Here is a 17,301-nt window from a genome sequence, read left to right on the forward strand (position 1 = left end):
ATGATTAAAAACTTAAAAAATAATAACATTAAAGAAAAATGAATCATTATATTGATCCCATCTCAAAAAAAAAAATTAGGAGCCATTTGTCTATGAATAAGATTAAAATTTAAAATGTTTAAATAATATCTAAATATTATTTTAGATAAATGTTTGTTTATATTAAACTAATACATTATTTCAACATGAAAAAATATATGTTTAATGATTTTAAATGAAATGTTTTTCAAAGTTAAATCAAATCATGTCATGAACATCTCGAATATGTACACATAACTTAAGGCAAACTCGTAGCTTGTGAGACAAAATATATAAACCTTCAAACAAATTTAATTTTTCTACTTAAGTATCATATTTGGATCAAAAAATCATGAGACGAATATTAATTGTAACACAAATAACTCAAATAAACTAATGAAAATTTCATAACTCGTACATTTTAAATTTTGATTCCGCCAAAAAAAAAAAGCAATATCAAAGTGTATATACTGTACATATTCAATAAAAACCAAAAAAAAAAGTACTTTTCCATTTATCCAGTAAAAAACATATATATATGAAAAAGTACAAATTACTAGTAATTTAATTTAAGTAGATTCAACTGACTTAGGAGAAATTGATGACAAATTATTATTATTATTATTATTATTATTATTATTAACAGGCATGGATTTTGATCTCTTGAACCATGCAGCACTTGTTGTCTCACCAGAGGTACGGTGGTACCTGCACCTGAATATTATCGAAAATTAGTCAGTTTGACCTTCAAATTTTAAAAGTCGAAAAAAAGAAAATTATGAAAAAATCACACACTATATGTAAAGTTAAATATTCTCTTATATATATTCTTTATGTAATTTTTCCATAATCTTCCGATATTTACATAATGTAATTTTTCAACGAACAAAACAAAGTATAGAAGGATCTAAAGTAAGAGTTCTCGAAAATTTAGTAATTTTATTTACGTAGATATAAGATTTATTTTGAAATGAAGCTTGCTTAGATTTTATTGTCCTTTTTTATGATGGTTCGATTTTTAACAATTATAAAAGTAAAAACTAAAAATTAATATTAATTAAAAAGAAAAATTCAAATTACGAAGCTGTCTCTCTGATAACAAATTCATAATCATTATAAAATGAATGAAAATTCTGACTTAGTCACTGATTATTTTATTACAATTACCTGAACGATCCTCGATGGGTCGTCGGAGAGCACAAACAGTGTCCTTTCGGACAATTCGCCGGCGGGTGTGAATCTCCGGCGGAGTTATCGGAGGAAGTAGTGATGATAGTAATAACTTTTTGGGAAGCCATTAGTTTTTTTAGTTTTTTTTTTTTCAGAGAAAAGAAAAAAGAATTCTCTAGTTGAAGGAAGACAAATGTCAAGAGGTTAGTATTTATAGGAAAATGATTGGAGATTATATTATAATTATCTTTTAAGCAAATATAATTATGTGAGGTTGGAAAAAATAATCATTTAGGTAAAGTGGTCTATTTTTTTTTTTTTTTAATGTCCTTTCGTACATTTTTACTTATTTATTTTCAACTTTAAATATCTTTTAAAATAATTATTAATATTAGTAGTTTGTCATAATGTCTATGCTACTTGACATTAGTGATAAAATCAAACCCAAATCCTTTCAATTCGTTTAAATCTGAGCGAGTTATTTACTTGTTCATTTACTAGTTCTAACATATTTTATTTAATTAAATATTAAATTGATATGTAATTCTAATTGACTCATAAGAAATTTTATCAAAATATTTTTAATTTTTGTTTTAATTTAGGTTAAATATAGCCATAATAAAGAAAAAAATTATTAGGTACTAAATAGTTTAAAAGAAAAAATAAAACAATTAAACTTAGTAAAAATTGAGTTGAGTTGGGTCTTGACCCATTACATAACCTATAACTTAACCGGTTTTGATCAAAATAAATTTGGATTGAGTTAAATCTTAACTCGATTGTTATCTTAATCCACAATGATCTGTCCAAATCTGACCTCCGCACAATTGTTATTCCTATTAATTGATAATTTTAGGTTCTGAGAAAGGATATAAGAAATAAGTAATTAATATCGAGAATAAAATAGAAAGAAATGATTATTTTTTTCTCAAAAGGATGTGTTCGATATGGACGATTCTTTAAAAAAAAAAAAAAGATATACACACGATTGGTTAAAAGAATTTTTTTCAAAAAATTGGTTTGTAAATCTAAGTTTCTTAATTTTTTTAAAAGTAATTTTTAATTTTTTTTTATAAAAAAAGTGAATAATATTTATAATCGAAAAAAATTGACAGATGGCAAAGGATCCTTATCTGGACCATTTAATTTCCTGCCTAGATGGTAGTAACTGTTATTTTTTCAATAAATCAAAATTGACAAATGGGCCATAGGCCCATACTATATATTCAGAACAAATTGGATCCCTTATCCAAAGCAATCTAATAAATATGTCCAATAATCAAGTATAGTCATGTCACATCTCGACGTATTAAAAATATTTCTAAATTTGGTATGATTGTTTTAAGAATATTTTTTTACTTGACTAAAATGAAACATAATATTAATTTTGTAATATGAATGAAATACATCTCTATATTCTCGTCGAGTTTAGAAATGTTTTCAACATTTTTCTCGATTTTTAAAATAAGAGTCTCATGCTCCTATAAGAGTTTGAGACCACTTGTTATGTCATCTGGCAAATCAAGGATATATCTAAGTTTAGTTAATCAAATAAAAAGGTATTTTTAATGGTGTCAATAGTTTGACGCCGAAACTATAATTTGTGCCAATTTTTAGAGGTTTTCCAATGCCTCTTTCTTATTTTTTTTTCCTTAACTCAATTTCAAAAATTAGCTCATGAGTAATGAATCTTAAGTCATTACATATGTCCAATAATCAAGTATAGTCATGTCACATCTCGACGTATTAAAAATATTTCTAAATTTGGTATGATTATTTTAAGAATATTTTTTTACTTGACTAACTAAAATGAAATATAATATTGATTTTGTAATATCAATGAAATACATCTCTATATTCTCGTCGAGTTTAGAAATGTTTTCAACATTTTTCTCGATTTTTTAAAATAAGAGTCTCATGGTCCTACAAGAGTTTGAGACCACTTGCTATGTCATCTGGCAAATCAAGAATATATCTAAGTTTAGTTAAGGCTGTCAATAGTTTGACGACGAAACAATAATTTGTGCCAACTTTAAAGGTTTTCTGATGCTTCTTTCTTATTTTTTTACCTTATTGCAATATCCTCATATTTTACAGAGTTGAGTAGAAAAACGTAAAGTGGATCTTGAGATTAACTCAATTTCAAAAATTAAGTCATGAGTAATGAATCTTAAGTCATTACATAATGAGATCAAAAGTTGTTGTAATTTATTCTAGGTGGATTCACGTATATTTAGAATACATAACAAATATCGTTCACCACTCTCCTATGTATCTGATGTCTCAGATACTATATATATATAAATATATGTATCTAGAATGTATCTAATGTGATTTGCATGTATCTGATATACATGGCATTCTCATTCACCTCTCATTCTATTTTGGTGTATCTAATCGCAAAAATATATATATATCTAAATACATCTTCTTCAATATATAATTAAAAAAAGCTCTTAATTAGAGATAAAAATACGTAATTACTGAAAACATAGATATGATTAAGCTTGAGTCGAATAAATCTTAAATTAAAATTATTAAATTATATCAAATTCTTATTTTCTATGCTCCTAAATTGAATATATTTTAGTTTAGAGAAGAATCTAGTTGTAGATTTTTTGTTTCATTGGGTTCATTGCCATACATCGAGACTAACACAAATAGTCTTTTACTAAAAATACAAAAAATCCCACAGGTTTCTCTTTTTTCAAGCTTTTTGTATTTTTCAATAAATATTAACAAAATGAGGACCCCTTTTTAACATGAAATATATATTTTGACTCAATTCTAGTTTTTTTTGGTCCACCCCTCTTCACATGCACCTTCTCATTCCCAACACCAAAATTTGTATTTTACTTATATTAGTATAAAGTTCTTTTATCATTATTTTCCGTATTTTTTAACATGTTATATAACAATTGACGAGTCATGTTTTTCGAATCGAGGATCAAAAATAACTTTTTTACTTTTGAAATAGTGATAAAATTCGAGTTTATCTATTCTTTTTCAGACTCCAAAAGTGAAATTACATACGTTGAATTATGTTATAGTAGTATAAAAAATTATGTGCTCCTAATAATATTAATAGTTAATTTTTACTCTCTTTATTCGATTTATATGATAACTTTCCTTTTTATTTTATACTTTACTGATTAATTAGTAAGAAAGATTCGACACTATATAGAGTTTAGGTTAAAAAAATTGTATAAATATATCATCAACTTAGGTTATATAAGGTCAACCTCTAAATTGAACAATTGAATTATAAAATTTCGACTAAATAAATTAATCAAATTCGAATTAACATAATATGAAATCTATCAAGTCAAACGCTTCGTAGAGAGCAACAATTCACGAATCCCAATTGACACAATCAAATTTGTAATCGCTTTGTGGGACTTGTGTTCCCTCTTCTATTCGATAGCTTATATTTTGTTTCATTTCTCTAATAAAATGATTTATGATTATAAAAATATAATATTATAGTTTAAAACAAGAAATGTCATTTTATTATATTAGAAAATACATAAAGAGACAATTTGGCGTGGCCTAGTTCTTAGTGCACCCATTGTCACGCCTTAAAAACTTTTTAATATTTTAGTCATTCTAATTTCCATCACCTTTTTAGCATCCCTATTAAAGCTAAATAGAAATATAATTAGAATAATATATAACTAAAAAAATTTAAATTTTATTTCCAAAAATTCACTAAGTAGGACTTAGGATAAGTAGATGGAGATAGAAAGGAATAAAAAGAGTAATTATTAATATTCGATTCACTTCCTAACGTGTTAATTATTTTTAAATATATAAACGTAATATTTTTTTTGAGACATATTAAAAAAAAGGTGCATCACGTAAATTAAAACTACAAATATAACATTAGAACAAAGCCTAATTAGACAAATTTAACTAACATATATAATTTACTTTTTTCAAATTTCACCAAGAAGAAGAAAAACTATTGTAATCATTTCTTGAAGTATTAAGTGACCTAGCATTAAGGATAAACAAAAATTTAAAACAAAATTATCTCTAAATATACATAATATTTATATATTTTTAGGCAAATTAAAAAGGAACATATGCCAAATAAACTGGGACAGATAGATAATATTAGTCATTCTATCACCACCTATTACATCAACAAAAATAACTAAACAAGAAAATAAAATGAACTAAACAAACTAAGCTAACAAAAGAACATCTAAACAAACCCTAATTAAACAAATATAAGTACATAGATTGCTAAATATATTTTTTTTCAAATTTTACCAAGATGGAGAAGTACATGGAGATCCAGAGGAAGAAGTAGAATTGTTACTATTAATAGAGCCACTTCTCAGTGAAATTGAACATGCCTCGATCGGGAGTTTCTTCATTGGAGTTAATAGTACTGAAGAAGGTGTACTAGAACATGTTGATATTCCACAATTTTCTTCTTCTCCCTCCGAAGAACTATCAATGATTAATTCGAGACAGGATGGGGATGTATCTGGCGTTTCAAACGGTGTGTCATGCTCAATTTTCGTGTCATCATAAATTGGATTTGATATGTACATAAATGGTTCCTCAATAGTAGTACTACTAGTGCTACATTGATGTGATTGTGCTTCATGGACTAATTTAGGATATGATACATTTTGGACTATTTCAATATCATCAAAGTTATGATGATCTTTAGTGGAAATTTTAGGAAAGAGGTAATTTCTTGGAACATGAAGAACCCCTAATTGTGCATAAAAGCTACTATGACTACTTGTAATTGGAACAATTGATTGACACTCTAGTGGTGATGGTGGTGATTGTGTGGTAGAGGTTATCGCGAAATTTACAGGTGTTTTTGACCGTTGACGCCTAGCAAGTAAGAGGGAACAAAAAAATTCAACAAGAAAAACTAAGAGTAGGCCTAGAATTATTGCAAGGGTCACCACCATTATTAATATTGCTCCCATTATTAACTTGGAAGTACTAGACTTCATGTGTGTGTTTTGTGTTTTTGAGAGTTAGGGAATGTTATAAATACATGGGAATTTGGAAGGATTGAGATAAATTTTTTGGCGGGAAATTATTATTATTATTATTATTATCTTAACTGTAAGTTGGGATAATAAAGTAAAACTTTATCTCAAACTACGTATAATTTGAAACTCCGGTTTGATTAGAGATTTTGAAGTTTAGAAGTGAGAATCTGAGAAAAATATTTTGAACTGATTAAACTTTATGGCCAAACATGTATTTATAAAATCTGATTTTAAAATTTATGATCAAACGCTAGCTTAGTCTCTTAGAATTTCCACAGATAGTCATGTTATTGCATTACTTTAGATTGATATTCTGTTGAGTTATTTTTTGCTTTAATATCGTATATTATTGATTTAAGATGAGTTTAAACAGAGAAATATGATAGACTATCAATTTATATAATCGATTCCAAATTATTTTGTTTTTATTTGATACTAGGAGTTATGATAAAAAATAATGGAAAAATTAAGTTACTAATAAGCCAAATCAGTTTATTAATTAATTCTCATAAAAACAAAACCTTTCTGACAGTTTGAAGTCAAAATAGCCAACTTTATATAAACCATTTATTTTATGTTCCAAGAAGGGGAACCTTGGAATAACATAAAGTTATTTTCACTTTGGAATCAAATCTATTTTTTTTAAAAAGAAAAATTAGAATTTTAATTAAGAGAATTTAAAATATTAAAAAGTATATATATGAAGAAGTTAAAAGAGATTATAATATTTAATATATATATATATATAAATAATTTAATCAAATATAATAGTGTAATTATTCGTCGAAGAAGGTTCGAATTAATTCCTTTAACTCTTGCTAGCTCCACTCTACGTGTGATTTATAAGTCACGAATTCGAGTCGTGAAAACATCACTAACACTTACATTAGAATAAATTATATATATCACACTTCTTAATATGTAGTTCTTTTTCAAACTTTGTATGAACGTAAAATATTTTATATATCGAACTATTCTATTTTTCTTTATTAAAAGAAGTCCCTGCTTTGGTTTTGAACAAGAAGCACCATTGAGGTGTCTTTCTGAAGGTGACAAATACTTGTCACAGAGGCCACCTAACAAGCTGTATACAAGTCATTTTCTATTTTTTGTCTTTTCTTATTTTAAAATTTTCAGTGGTAAAAGACAACTTTCTGTTTGATTTTTAATCTTTTATCCAAGAATCCAAAAATTGGAAATTTGTTTTTCTATTGTAGACTCATACCTTGTTGAACTTTTTTCACGAACTACGGATATATTTACAATTAAAAAAAATATATTGTTGAGAGTGGGATTTGAACCCACGCCCTTTCGGACCAGAACCTTAATCTGGCGCCTTAGACCAACTCGGCCATCTCAACAATGACATTTGGATTTATTGAATTAACTGTTATAAAGGCAAGCTGATGTAAAGGGCATTTGACCACATTTAAAAAGAGTTTAATATTCTTTAGTTGTGACATTTTAGATTATTATTTTTAAGTAGTGGAACATAAGTACTAATAACTTTTGAATTTTTAGAATTGAAAAATAGTTATATTATTATTGAGATTTAAATTTCATAAATAGAGTTTCAAAATAAAGTATCGAAGTTTCACAATATGAAATTGAAAATTTAACAACAGTCAACATTAACTTTACTATATATATGGTTATAACTTATAAGTTTTAACATAAATATCAAATGAGAAGTTTAAATTGGATTTAATCAAAATAAAATATATTTCATTTATCAAAAATTTAAATTAAAATAGGTTAAACTAAAATAAAATGTTATCGATCCAAACTTATGCCGATTGAATCTTATTTTTATAAACTAAATTTATGATTTTAAATGGAGTTGTGGATAGGGCTTTCATATGAATATCAGTATAGGCCTTAACTTTTAGGCCCATGATATTATGCAGACTTCTTTTGTTTTGGCCTTTTAGCCCAAGTCTTCTGTAGTGGTTATTAAAGTCGGAATCAAAATTCTCGTTAAAAGAATTCAAAATACGAAAATTCAATACATATATTAGTATGTGAAGTAGCTTCCAAAAATTAGAAGTTATAAAGTTTCAAATTTAAATTTACTTGTGATTAGGATATAAAATATAAAAAAAATTAGAAATAATTTAATACATAAAGTATCTCGCGTTTGATTTCATAGGAGCAGAGCTAGGAATGACCAAAGGATTTTAAATATAAACACTCTCTAACGGAAGATTGAACTACTTATACAATTATCAAAATTATTTTTATGCACATATAATAGATGTTGAATCTCCTTTAATTTATCTACGTATTTATTACTTTATATTTTAATTACATCACTGATTCTATATAACTCAAACATGTAACATAAAGATAACTTTATCGTTGCTTTGTGTCTGTCCTTTGTCAAGATCATATATGTGGCTAGCTATTTCTTTTTTGAAGTATGTACACTTGGCAACTCTTGGCATGGCATGCTAAGATGTGGACATCAATATGTATAATAAAAAGAATCAAATGGAACAAATTATAGAAATACACTTATGAGAAGCACCATTAAATTATTAATACCATAATAGGAAATTTGATTATTGACACATATTATAAACTTGACATAGAATTTGGCAATGGAAAATTATAATTAATAGACAACTTCACCAATATTTTCTCAACATTTAGCAAGTAGCTAGATTTGACAAATCACGTTCGGTTCAGAGAGCACTTTTTTCGTTGAGAATTTCTCGTTCCCATGAGGAGTTTCAAAGTATTTGTGGATCTTTTATATTTTGATTAAGATGTGTCATTATCCCTCTTGAGTACTTGTGTTGTTAAAATTTACCACTCCTTTCGTATCTTATTTTTCTTTTTAATTAAAATTGATGTACATAAATTAAATTTATGCTTAAAATAAGTAGATTAATTTCAATTATCATATCAGTATTGATGTATGATTAATATTTAAAGTTTATCGATTCGAAATTTTTTAAACTTTTAAATTGAAAAGTAATCTAAATGTTAGTTTCCACCCAAGTGTCAATATCATTACATTTATAACTGGATTTTGACAATTCAAATAACCCAAGTGGCACATGTTGTTTAGCCACAAGGACTATTTATTGGCAACAATCAATCTCCATGTCAAGATCACTACTTTATGCTCCCCATATTTCCCACATATATAAATTCAGATGGTAAAAGTAACCAAAATGTTGGGAAAATTACATTATAGATCAAAGTTATGGATGAATTGTTAAAAGGAAAAAAAAATCAAATTTTCTTCGTCATAGTTTTGAGCCAAATTCAAATCATTTCACATAGTTCGAATTCAAATTCTCCATAAATTTTCGATTGCGCTCATATAACCATATTGATTATCGTATGAATTTTAGATAAACCCTATCCACCTCTTTTTTTTCATTTTCCTACATGTTGAAAAAGCTCCATCGCTAGTAAATAGTAACATATGTAGACTAACTTATACCGACATAAATATATTTGACCTTAATTATTCGTACAAGGTTAAATTTATATTACCTTGCAAAAATTCAAAAGCAAATTTGAACTTTTCCTCTTTTATAAATACAATTAACATCTTACTTTCCTTTAATTAAAGTTAAGTAACTTTTATAAAATACTCGTTTAATCAAAGACTTTCAAACACACAAAAATATATAAAATATTTGTGGACATAGAAAAAAATGGCCAAATTACGGCATGTGGCTGATAACACAACCAATTTATAAACAGTAGAGTTAAGTAAATAAGTGCTTAGAGATGGGGACATTGTAATATGTGGCCAAAATATAATTTCCACAAAGTGAAAGACATATGTCTTTTTTATTATAAAAATGGAAAAGAAATAAATGAAGAGGCATTTGACCATTGATATGTACAATGAATTAAAATAGTGTTGGTGATGCCTACTTTGGCTTTTGTATAAACCCTACTCTTCCCCTAGAGATTCCAAATTCACTATCATATTAACGTGTCGTGGTGGAGCGATAACGATTCATTCATACTTAATAAAAAGTTTTGAATTTGAATTATCCAACTCTCAATTTTATATTGGTTGATCAATAGGTATTTGATGGTCTTCACGGCAAGGATCTCCTTATCAGTCCTAAGGATTTACCATAGCAAGCGTTTTATTCCAACGTGAACTGATTTAATTAGAAAATAGTCATTAAATAAATTATAAGAAAATAATAAAAAAAATCAAAATTAGGTTAAATTTGAATGAGTTGGGTTATAATTCATTACTTAACTCATATAGACCTAACTCATCCCAACCTAAATATGTTTTAACGATTTATTATTTTTTTCAACTCGTATTATTTTGAGTTGTCAAAATTAAATTTAACTCGCTTATTTCATACCTTTTATTGGTATAGGAAAAAACAATGATGGTAAACTTACCTTCTTAGGAAAGTAGTGTTAATGAGTTGTTCATCAAACTTCGACCTTTTTGTAGAAGTTACAAAATACAATAATTAACAAGGTGAATAGTGAAAAAAAAATTTAAATGGATGCTACCATTATTATTTCTTGATTAGGACTTGATTTTGGAGTTAATTAAGATGTGATTAGTAATTAATAAGATCATATATTGTATGAGATTCATACATTGAACCAAATCTTAGTTGGATATAAATTTTGACAACTCACATACTTGTCCACACTTTAAATTAGTTGGGAAATAATTGATAAGTTACCTTGTCCAAAGGTAACTTTCACTTGAAGATTTTTCAGGTGCAACTAACTACCATGTATAGAACACTTGACATTAAATGCATATTATTGTCAAAATATAATATCACCTCATCAAAATTTATGAAATCTAAACATTTAAATTTCACCAAAACAAAATATTAAAATGATTTCTTTTTCAAATCCCAGGATAATCCGCATTCACTACAATCTCCGTCACAACCTCTGCTTTTTTGGTGAGCATTCTGTGATGAGCACTTTGTGTGCACTGAGTAAACCCTTCACTGTATAATAGCCTGCAAACCACACAAGGCAATCCCTATGCGACATACTTGATTTGTAAGGCATTAAGGGGAGATCAATCTCAAGTCATTCGTGTGGATAATCATCTTCTAAATCAACTGAGTTATCACGAAGGACAAAGAAAATTCTTTTAATATTTTCAAATATTAGAGTCTTAAATTTTACGAGTGAAGCTTCAAGAACATTTCCTAAAATTTTATTTGAAAAATTGAAATTCTAAAACAATGAAATTTTTTTTGAAGATATGAAAAAAAGTAACTAATAAATCTTAATTCTACTAAAATAATATTGTATATGAGCCAAACAATATTCAACATATGGTAGGTAAAGGAGCTTTGATTAATCAAATTACTTTATTTTTTAAATTGAATTTTTTAGTATTTTTTTTTCCTAATGATAAAGGTCACCCTTTGTTACTTGGTTGAGTGGGTCATGAATAATTATTTTAAAAATTGTATAATTATTGTCTTCCTTTCTGGTTTGGGAAACTAATGACCACTCTTTTACTTAAAGAGGCTAAAACATAAAAAAGAGTGATGTGTACTATTATAAACGCTTCATTAATTAAAAATTAAAAAAATTAAAGTAAACAATTAATTATAATTTTTTTTTTCTTGAGAAAAAGACAAGAACTTATGCTAGCTGATGAAATCAATTAAAGGATTGGATTAGATTTTGTCTTTTGCTTTTTATAAGTAAACAAAGTTCTTTTTTATTTATTAAAAAATTTGGGTGGAGAAAAGGGAATAAAAGAAGAAAAAAGGTTGTTAATGTTGCAAGCTTGGATTTTTAAAAAATAATATAGTTCGTTTAATAAAATAAAAACAAAAATTCTTGACTAAGGTCTCATAAAAAATTGATAAATATGAAATAAAATGAATTTAATTATTTCAGAATAAAAAAGTTAATACATTATTATAATCCAAATTTAAGAAAAATATATATAAATCGAAGAAAAATAACATTTCTCGTAGCAAAATAAATACCTCTGATGACTCATTGAGAAAATTTAAATCACAAAAAAATTAACTAACTATATATCTAACAATATACATAAACAAAACTCAAATTATATTTTATTTCTTTTGTCATTTTTATCAACCCTCATATAATATAGTTATATATTATTTGCATAACTTTTTTGAAATTTTACACTAAAAAACAATTTATATGATTGCATGTATTAAGCTCAATCAATAACCTAAAAAAATAATAAACAAAACAACTTTGATACAGTATAACCCCAATGAACGATATACGTTATATTTTATTCATCTTAGTTAGAAGTTTTAGATCGAAGCTTTTAGAAAAAAGTTATTTGAAATCGTTATTAAAAATAGTCAAAAAGACATTATAATTTATGATGCACGAATACAAATACAAATTTAATAATAGTATATGATATAGAGCCAAAAACAGGAGTGTTAAAGAAAATATGAAAAATCAATCGAACATAATTGTAATTTATATCATTTATTCAATAAAATAATAAAGTTTTATTTAGTACATAATTATCTGAACAATTGAGGTAATCCTTTTAATTTATAATAAAAAACCAAAAAAAAATTCGAATCAATTCGAAAATAACTTTACAGACATGTAAATATAATTTATATATTAAATTAATATATAATATATTTTATAAAAAATTTTCGAATACAAATATATCCTATGTCCTCAATACTATGATAAAATATTCCATCAAACAATACAATTAATCTACACAAGCATTCCTATTAAACGTTTTACAAGATTTTACATTCTTAACATCATGAAAAAGAATTAAAGTATTTTTATAAAAATACACTCGTTAAAGAACAATTTTAACAATATATTTTGAGATAATATTTTAAAAGTAAAAAAGCTAAAAATTAATTAAACTGTATCGATACCAAGAGTAGTAGTTAATTTGAGAGTTCTAAAACTAAAATAAACTTAAAAAAAAATATTTCAAATGGAGTGAAAAAATTATAATTGTACCAATAAGAAGGTGTAACGTATTAAAAAGTTACATGCCACGTGTCGCTTTTCTGCGGCAAGTGCACGAGAAAATAAAAGTACTTTATTATTATCTGGCCAAAATCTTGTGAAAAATATATTAAAATATAAAAAAAAAATATGAAAACGAATCGGTATTTCCAGCACCGAATCTAAGGCACTGTTTGTAGTTGTCTCTTTGAGTTACACCATTATCAATTTTTCGAAAAATATTGTAAATATCCTTAAATTATATGTAAATTATAAATTATTAACAATCTTGAAAATAATAAGTTTCACGTTTGTATAAGAGTTTGAGATCGTGGCTATGTTCATTTGGTAAGTTGAAGGTGTATTTAAACTTAGTTAGTCAAGTAGATAAATCATCTTATACAGTCAATAGTACGAAAACAAAATTAACAATTCTGATAAAGTGTTTTCGATATTTATTTCTAAAACTTTTGATTTTCTTTTCACTTTTCACTATGTTGTGAGATTCACCTATAATATGCATTACTAATTTTACAGTTTGTCAATCTAAAAATTTATCAGTTCTTAATTTTAATTCATCCTCTCTTGATCCTAGATGTCACAAACATGCAACCTTACAGAAATTCGGTATCCTCGTTGATGTTTGATACAATTTTACGACTCAAGTTCATCACACATTCAACACTGATCCTTAAAACGTTTGTACTAAGTGAACTTATACTCCGAGTCTTATCTAAATTTAATGCCTTATTTAAAAAAAATCCAGCTAAGCAATTTTTCGAATCATCCAATCCTGACTAGAAACGTGGCATTGATTCGAGGGGACCACGTAAGAACACCAAGTCCAAACGCCACGCGCTATAGCCTGCGAGTGGTAAAAAAATGAAAATATCTAAGAATCAGGGTCATGACGTGGACCAATCAAATTAAAAAGACCATCATTGTGGTCCCCTTGTAGCACAACCATAAAAATATCATCTAAGCCTTCAAATAATCTCCACGTACCATATTTGTTATTAATTAATATTAATATTACTTTTTTAGAGGCTACTTGGTAGTCGGAATCGATCTATCTTAGAGCCCTACTAATAATTTTCGTTACAAAAATATTTACAGAATACGACTTTTGAATATATAAATTTTGATCAAATTTGATATCTCTAAAATAATTGTTCTAAAATTATAGTATCGCAAAATTAAAATATATTTTTTTCTAATTAATTCCTCAAAATTTAAAATTATTTTTATTTTTATTTTTAAAAATATGAGAGATTATCTACTATGATGCGCGATGATTTAATATTAATATTAATATACACTCAAACACGAAAAAGAGTTGTCTATATAACCATATCCTTTACATTGACATTCTTCTCTACAACCACCACGACTGCCACTGCCCCTAACCTTCCGCCACCGTGAACCTCCGCCCAGCTCAGTGGAGCTCCACCGCGTTGACATCGGAACGATATATATATATATGGGATGGAGGCTAACAATATTATTGCTCCGTTCGTGATGAAAACTTATCAAATGGTGAATGATCCGAAGATTGATGGACTTATAGCCTGGGGAACAGCTAATAACAGTTTCATAGTTGTTGAACCTTTGGATTTTTCTCAACGAATTTTGCCTGTTTACTTTAAGCACAACAATTTCTCCAGCTTTGTTCGTCAGCTCAATACTTATGTGAGTATATTATGTAACAGATTCATATTCAGAATTGAATATGTTTAGAATTGTTAGTTTTTGAATCTGATATGTGTATTGGATTGGATTTCAGTTGAAATCAATTGATTTAGGTTGAATTTTTCTGGTTTTGATTCGAGTGTCTATGAATCTACAGGGATTCAGAAAAGTGGATCCAGATAAGTGGGAATTTGCAAATGAATGGTTTCTGAGAGGGCAAACGCATTTGTTGAAGAACATAGTGAGGAAAAAGCACAGTAGAAATTCGTGTTCTCAGAAGCAGGATGAGAGTGAAGATGAAGAAATTTTGACTGAAATTTCTAGATTAAAGCAGGAACAAAAAGCATTAGAGCATGAAGTTGAGAATATGACTAGAAGATTAGAAGCTACAGAGAAAAGGCCACAGCAAATGATGGCTTTTTTGTGTAAAGTTGTTGATGATCCTGAGATTCTGCCCAGAATTTTAATGGAGAAAGAGAGATCTAAAAGGCTAAGTTTAACAAATCGTGAGAAGAAACGGAGACTTGTGATTTCGAATTCAACGAGTTGTTCCTCAGTGAAGAGTGAAGATGCACTAGGGGCAACATCGTCATTTCACTCACCCGACGCAAATTTCGATAAGGATGCGATCTGTCAGTCCTCACCGTCGTCGGGAACTCCGCCGCCGCCGACGGCCTGGCTAGGTAGTCGGCCGATGATAACTTATGAGCCAGGTACGATACAGTCGATTCGATCTCCTGACGCGAATTTCGATAAGGATACGTTCTATCAATCCTCGCCGTCGTCGGAAACTCCGTCCACGGCGTGGATGAACCAACAAAAAGTCATCATCGGTGGCCGGCCGATGATGATGATTAATGAAGCCTACGGAAGTTGTCCTACTATGTCTAGTACATTGTCAACTGGCTCATCGGAGAGCGGCGGTTTCACCGCTCCACCGATGGATAACTTTTACGGCTACGACTACGGCGGCGGCGGACGTGGTGGTGGAGGAGGTACTCCAGCGACGGAGGAAGCTAGTACACCGCCTTATCCATTTTCATTATTCGGTGGTGGATTTTAGTTTAGTATAAAAAAAATGATTTATAATTATGTGAGCTATATTCGATTATAGCTTTTGTAATTATTTTAATTCATTTTTTTTTATAATTTTTCCTTTTAATTATGCAAATATTCTACAAATATGTAATCTAAAAAAAAGTGAAACCTCCCAAGTTAACAATTAACTATAGGACTAATAAAAATTAGCTAGGGAATACTGTTTCATTTTTTTTTTTGTAGCTTTGCTTAATAATTTTGCTAACTTTGGCATAATTATGTGTGAAGTTTTTCTTTTTTTAATTATCCTTGTTGTTATTGTTTTTTTTTTCTTTCGAAACATTATGTACGGTTTATTTCTTGATTAACATGTCTTTTTTTTTCGAGTTTTAATTTCGGTGTATGAATGGTTGATAACATATTTCTTATTAAGTAAATAAATTAATCATGTGATAAAATAAGTATGTTTATTAATTATGTGGAATAAGATTAACCAATACATCAAGATGAATTGTAGTGCATCGATGAAAGTGTTTCACCCTTAATAAGAGATTTAGGTTCGATTCGGCGACGGAGGAAGAGTATAGGAAGTGTTAGGACGAAAATAAGCATGTGTAAACGCGAAAGCTAGCAAAGGAAACCTCAAAAGACCAAGAGTAAGAAGACAACGAGAATTATACCAAAAGACACAAAGATTTAACGTGGTTCGGTCAATCGTCCTACGTCCACAAAGGAGATGAGCAATCCACTATAAATATGAGAGTACAACATACAGAGGGAAACAACCTCAACCAAATTCACTTATAATACATGGGAGGTTCACACAAGTAATAACGTGTCAAGCTTGTGACCCACAATTTCTTTCCCTAACCAAAACTCTCAAAGTCATTAAGATTACATTGTGAATGCTGATTAAGTTAGAAGGAACATGTCTCTATTTATAGAGTTCTAAACATTTTCCTAAAAGGAAAAAACATATTTATGATAAGAAATCAGGGCAAATAAAACCCAACAGAAAGAGTATCGGGAGTGGCATGTTTCCAGAGCCTTGAGATCTTTCTTTTGCTATTCTCCATCAGCTCTAAAAGATCTTGTTCTCGCTTTTCTTGATCTTCCAAGCTTAAAACTCGCATGCTTTGAGAGAGGAGAGCTGAGGTCCAGAGAGAGATGAAGTTGCGTCACTACCAAATAAGCCAGCGAAGCACGATTTAAATTTAATCAATACTCTAATATAATTTTTGAACATCGAATAAATTATAATTTCTTTTCTTTTTAAAATTTTATGTCTAAATCACGTGAAAATGAATGGGATGGGAAGGAGAAGTAGACAAAAATGGTCAGGAGGGGGTGGGTGGTGGCTCAGGTAGCAAGAGGGCCAACAAACACAGCTCATCCAATAAGAGTAAGCCAT

General features: G+C 28.0%; 2 protein-coding genes, 1 long non-coding RNA gene and 1 other non-coding gene across 4 annotated transcripts; 1 reads left to right on the forward strand and 3 right to left on the reverse strand.

The window, feature by feature from the left end:
- Nucleotides 1-502: 502 nt before the first annotated feature.
- LOC101248360 (uncharacterized) lies at nucleotides 503-1,397 on the reverse strand. Its single transcript, XR_011213503.1, has 2 exons — nucleotides 1,186-1,397; nucleotides 503-732 (listed from the first exon to the last, which is right to left on the reverse strand). It is a non-coding gene; the product is annotated as an uncharacterized lncRNA (long non-coding RNA).
- Nucleotides 1,398-5,217: 3,820 nt separating this feature from the next.
- On the reverse strand, nucleotides 5,218-6,252 carry LOC101262897 (uncharacterized). Its single transcript, XM_004252008.5, has one exon. It carries the CDS (start codon nucleotides 6,168-6,170, stop codon nucleotides 5,460-5,462), a length of 711 nt encoding a protein of 236 aa, XP_004252056.2. The 5' UTR covers nucleotides 6,171-6,252; the 3' UTR covers nucleotides 5,218-5,459.
- A 1,240-nt stretch (nucleotides 6,253-7,492) lies between these two features.
- TRNAL-AAG (transfer RNA leucine (anticodon AAG)) lies at nucleotides 7,493-7,573 on the reverse strand. The gene has a single exon. It is a non-coding gene; the product is annotated as a tRNA-Leu (tRNA).
- Nucleotides 7,574-14,161: 6,588 nt separating this feature from the next.
- LOC101248645 (heat stress transcription factor C-1) lies at nucleotides 14,162-16,283 on the forward strand. Its single transcript, XM_004251555.5, has 2 exons — nucleotides 14,162-14,852; nucleotides 15,010-16,283. Exons 1-2 carry the CDS (start codon nucleotides 14,649-14,651, stop codon nucleotides 15,913-15,915), a joined length of 1,110 nt encoding a protein of 369 aa, XP_004251603.1. The 5' UTR covers nucleotides 14,162-14,648; the 3' UTR covers nucleotides 15,916-16,283.
- Nucleotides 16,284-17,301: the final 1,018 nt, after the last annotated feature.

This window comes from Solanum lycopersicum, chromosome 12, assembly GCF_036512215.1.
Source record: "Solanum lycopersicum chromosome 12, SLM_r2.1".
NCBI lineage: Eukaryota > Viridiplantae > Streptophyta > Magnoliopsida > Solanales > Solanaceae > Solanum > Solanum lycopersicum.

Excerpts from the sequence above, each read along its gene's own strand:
- LOC101248645 (XM_004251555.5), top strand. The coding sequence starts at position 14,649 with ATGGAGGCTAACAATATTATTGCTCCGTTCGTGATGAAAACTTATCAA. Across the intron at positions 14,853-15,009 it reads TTCGTCAGCTCAATACTTAT|GGATTCAGAAAAGTGGATCC; the intron begins GTGAGTATATTA and ends ATGAATCTACAG.
- LOC101262897 (XM_004252008.5), bottom strand. The coding sequence starts at position 6,170 with ATGAAGTCTAGTACTTCCAAGTTAATAATGGGAGCAATATTAATAATG.